Here is a 4,898-nt window from a genome sequence, read left to right as displayed (position 1 = left end):
AATAGTCATTCGGAAAACGCACAACGTTTTTCCGGACGACCCGTATATAAAGAGCTATAAACAAAAAATCATAGCACTACTTACCGATTGTGCCCCGTTCGAGACGCCTTTACTTAAGCTTGCCGCCGTCGTGGAGATACACGGTGGATGCGCACAAACAGTGTCACGTGACCCAATTTCAACGTCACTCAGTCACGTGACTAGGTTTCTGACGCGTTTCCGGTCAGCTTTTCTTCTCGCGGAAGAATCCGTTCTCTTTGCACTAATCACGTGATACAACAAACAACGTCTTATTATTAACACGTGATTAACTCTCGTCACTTCGAACAGCTCGCGGACTACAGTTTGACAACTTTGCCTAGTTACGCTTCCGTAACATCGTAACGTTCTATATCCAAATCCCAGTTAATATTTGACATCGACGATTTATTTTTCGATGTTAACTCCGCAAAAACAGAACAAATGAAATAATAAATAATCGAATTAGCCTACTTTAAAATTCAGATTAAATGCTATAAAACTATAAATTTAATATCTAAATTTACAAACATATATGTCTTACATAACTAATCTCTCTAATTTTAAAATCTAAAGTTATATGATAATAATTAGTATTGATCGCATATTTTACATACAGTAACTTATATATTATTGTTAAATAACTTTGCATTTTAAAATTAGAAATAAAACATGCATGTTTGTAAATTTAGATAATACATTTATAACTATAAGCATTTAATCTAAATTTTAAAGTAATTCGGTTATAACGTTAAATTAATGAGAAATATAAAACAAAAGGCACAGTAGTGCATTCATTAGAATAAAGAAAAGTTTGTGCAAAAAAATATGATCTTAATCGTGTTTAAAAGATGAGTTTGTCAGCAGATTTCGATCGTTGGTATACCTAAGGGTTTAAATTACAAAAAAACCTGTAGCTTTTAACACTAAGTAGCGTACAAAAATAATTCAGCATCGAAAGAAATTGAAAGTAACGCCATCAACAAAAAATTGTCAACCGAAAGGGACAATTTTTTGTCCCTTTCGGTTGACAATTGGACACAACTGTTGGAGTGTCTTTTAATATTAATAAAATGTAGTTAATAATTACGCTAAAAGTATACAAACTATATTAAATTTGTATTATTTACTAAAACTGTTAATCGGGATTAATAGCAATCAAATGTCATACTATTTTATATTAGTTTAACACAAAAAACGAATTTTTAGTGGTGAAAGGGTCGTGGAGGAAGACAACGATATTACATTTACAGAGTAGAATAAGGAATAAACTCAAATAAATGTTATATGAAAGATTAGATATATACTACTTTTAACAATAAAATATAATATAAAAGTAATAATAGAATAAATATTTAAAAATAATCGAAACGTAATAAGTAATTACATTTTATTGGATATATTTAACTGAAAAGTAATTACATTTTAGATGGGCAACTATTTACGTAATATTTTTCAACAAAACAAAATAAATAAATAAAGAACTTGTTGACATGGTGCACATTTAACAAATCAAAGATTTTGGCAATTATCTCAACACAATTTAAACTGTCAGTGTCTAAAAATATGTTTTACATTTAAAAATTCACATTTTAATGTACGAGTCTAGAAGCAAAACTATCCATATTTAATCAAATTATTAAATATTGGCGCAGATAATTGATGAAAAGCAAATATAATTTTATTACGTCATTTTTCTTTGAAGAAGCATTACAAAATAATTGTATATCGTTTAAAATTTCTTTAGCTAAAAGTTTTACTTGTCTATGAAATCCAACATCTAAAGATGGACGTACTGTACACTTTGGTGGAATAATTGGTACTTCGCGTGAATTTTGATTTATACATGTTTGAAATACTGTGTTATAAATATTAATATTTGTTTGCCCACTCCACGATTCAATTATTAATAATGAGTTTTCTGTTATATTTGAAGCTAATATATCTTTTACATAGTTTGTAGCTGTAACAGTAACGTTTGGGGCATTAAACAGCAGCGATCTTTCGATTCTAGGTCCAAAGGTTCCGTGATCCTCTTTAAGCAAATAAATACATTACCTACAATTCGTCCGTTAGCATTAATTAAATATTAAACAGTGCAGGAATGTATAATTTTATTACTTGGAGAATGTGCAAATCAAATAGTATTTTATCTCCTTTATACGAAAGTGTTCTTGGTGAAATCATTTCGTACGAAAAAACCACACTGATCTGTATTGAATATAAGGTTACGCGAATAAGATGGCAATAAATTGTTTACTGTGGTTTGAAATTTGCGCCGCTTTTATTAAAATATCCTTTTCGTTTACTCTATTTTATTTACAAGTTTTGTAGTTTTACGAGATACTGATCTGTATTCTTTTTTAAATTTAGCATCCCAGGAATCACTAGCTGTAAACTTAATTATATTCTTACAAGGGCGTCGCCAGCCAATGGGCCAGGGGGGAGCAAGATGATATAAATTGATAGAGGATATGAATTGTATGTAGGTAAAATAAAATCGATTCATAAATTTTAAGAAGCTTAAGAAGATTATTTTAGTTAAAGCATGATCTTCTTGGGTTTTTGGTGAATTTTTCTACTACTTTATTATTAAAATCCTTTATGTTCTCATTGATGATCTTTCTATGGACACTCATCATAGCAAGACCATTGAGGCGACTTTCCACCATGGTACTTCTTAGCCAGGTTTTCATCCGTCTCAGGCTGCTAAAGGATCGCTCTACAGTACACGTTGTGCACGGTAGAGTAATCAAAATTTTTAGCGCTTTACTCGTTTCGGGAAAGAAAGTTTTTGTTTCTTTTAGAACATTCACAACGGCCAGCTCAGTTACATTGGGTTTATCCTGCCACAATTGTTGCCACAGTTCAATTTCGTATTTTATGTTTGGTAAATCGTAAAATTGAGAGAAAGTTTGACAAGCTTTTGTGAGACTTTCCATGGACATGGTTTGCATTTGCGCCGGGTGTAATTTAGATAATGCGAATGATGGAGTATTTTCTTTTGCAAATCGTCCTTTAAGAGAATTAATAATGGAGTCCAGGTATGGTATTATTAAAGATTTTTTCCAGTATTCAGAAGGACTTCTTGGTGGATGGTTGCTTCGATAACTTTGTCTTCCAAAAATGCGCGGCACTGATGTCATGTCCTCCTCCTGTCCGAGTGTTTTTGCAATGACAAAAGCATTCCTTAAAATTTCATCTGTGACTTTATCGGCATCATCGCGGTGTCTTTTAAGCAATTGCATAATGTTCTTAATGTGCTGCGAGGCCTTGATCGCGTCCAAAGTTACAGACTGGAGTACGTTTACCATGGGTTCCATCAAAACCGAGTATTTGGCTATCAACAAAAGGCACAGAATAAACGAAACTCTTGAAGCGGCGGCACGGAGCTGGAATGCATGATTTCGAGTCGCACTGTTTCCATCACGCGATAAAGTTTCTAAGGCCTCCATTATAACATGCAAATTATCCTTAAAAACTCTGATGGTTTTATGTTTCTCGCTCCACCTTGTTTCGCAGAGCGTGGAAATATTAGGTATTAACTTCCGCCTCAAAATTGATTCCCGAAAAAATGAAATAATGTCTTTCGTGGTTCCTATGGTGTTCCGAATTTCAGGCAAAGCATTGAGATCATTGATTACTAGATTTAGTTTGTGCGAAGAACAATGAAAGAACAAAGCTTCAGTGTATTTTTTGCGTAAGATTGCTTGTACACCACCTTCTTTTCCGGACATTGTCGAACAACCATCAAATCCTAATCCAACGCATTTTACTGGAATAAGTTCTTCTTTTGTCAAAAATTCATCAATGGTTTGTGCGATAGATTTCGCATCCAGACCTTTTAGCTCAACAAATCCAACAAACACTTCTTGGACTTCGTTGTTTTTCTCATGAAAATAACGCAGTCCAATAGATAACTGTTCTGTTCCAGAAATGTCAGCTGTTTCGTCTGCTAATACACTATATGCTTCTGCTTCTTTTACTTCTTTTATAATATCTTCCTTATTATAGAAAAGATATGTCACTTTATGATTTAAAAAAATTATATTTATTACAAATGCATGGCATCGTTTTTACATTCAACATAAACACGCATAGGTGTGCGTTTCAGGTCGCATCGCGCGGGAATTATAAATCAAGCAATAAATGACTTAGCATTTAAATAATTTTTTTCGCATGTCTAGGGAGGGGCAACTGCCCCTCTGCCCCCCCTCTGGCGACGTCCTTGTATTCTTATCAGCTTTTTCATAATCATTTGAATATCCTGATTCACAGTCGGTGTTTGCGTTATCGACTTCTTTTTCTTTAAGCAGACAAGTGTTTTTTTTTTTTGTCTGAAATAACTTTAATCAAATTATTGTCTTCTATCCGACAAAATTCTTCGTCATCTCTACTTACAAAATTACTTAAAATATCACTAAATGCATTAAAAGCATTTTAGCTACCTGTTTATCAATGTCCAAAATAAAAGCCATATAAATCTTTTCTGTAGACCAGACATTATCACATAAACGTTTAAATTCTGCTATAATATTTTGAATATTTACATTCAAGTCTTCTCCCATTTTCGAAAATTCTAGAATTTATTATAAATTTAATATCGTTATCTTCCTCCACGACCCTTTCACTACTAAAAATTTGCATTTTTTTAATGTTAAATTAATATAAAATAGTATGACGTTTGATTGCTATTAACCCTGATTAATAGTGGTGTTTATATACTTTTAGCGTAATTATTAACTAAATTTTATTAATATTTATTAAAAGACACTTCAACAGTTTCCTGTGAAATGTATTTAAAAAGTGAATAACAACCTTTTTAGATATCTACTCAGATTCTTAATGTTTAAATTTAACAAACACGTTTACTTAGTAAA

General features: G+C 32.1%; 1 protein-coding gene across 1 annotated transcript; it reads right to left on the bottom strand.

Moving 5' to 3' along the window:
• Nucleotides 1-2,555: 2,555 nt before the first annotated feature.
• Nucleotides 2,556-4,586, bottom strand: LOC136983473 (52 kDa repressor of the inhibitor of the protein kinase-like). The gene is made up of 2 exons (XM_067280228.1): nucleotides 4,467-4,586; nucleotides 2,556-4,022 (listed from the first exon to the last, which is right to left on the bottom strand). Exons 1-2 carry the CDS (start codon nucleotides 4,584-4,586, stop codon nucleotides 2,556-2,558), a joined length of 1,587 nt encoding a protein of 528 aa, XP_067136329.1.
• Between the last annotated feature and the right edge of the window lie 312 nt (nucleotides 4,587-4,898).

Source organism: Centruroides vittatus, unplaced genomic scaffold (assembly GCF_030686945.1).
Source record: "Centruroides vittatus isolate TY-2023 unplaced genomic scaffold, ASM3068694v2 contig_882, whole genome shotgun sequence".
NCBI lineage: Eukaryota > Metazoa > Arthropoda > Arachnida > Scorpiones > Buthidae > Centruroides > Centruroides vittatus.
Note: the sequence above shows the minus strand (reverse complement) of the source record. Positions and strands in the feature narration are given on the sequence as shown.

Excerpts from the sequence above, each read along its gene's own strand:
- LOC136983473 (XM_067280228.1), bottom strand. The coding sequence starts at position 4,586 with ATGGGAGAAGACTTGAATGTAAATATTCAAAATATTATAGCAGAATTT. Across the intron at positions 4,023-4,466 it reads TTTTGGACATTGATAAACAG|GAAGATATTATAAAAGAAGT; the intron begins GTAGCTAAAATG and ends TTCTATAATAAG.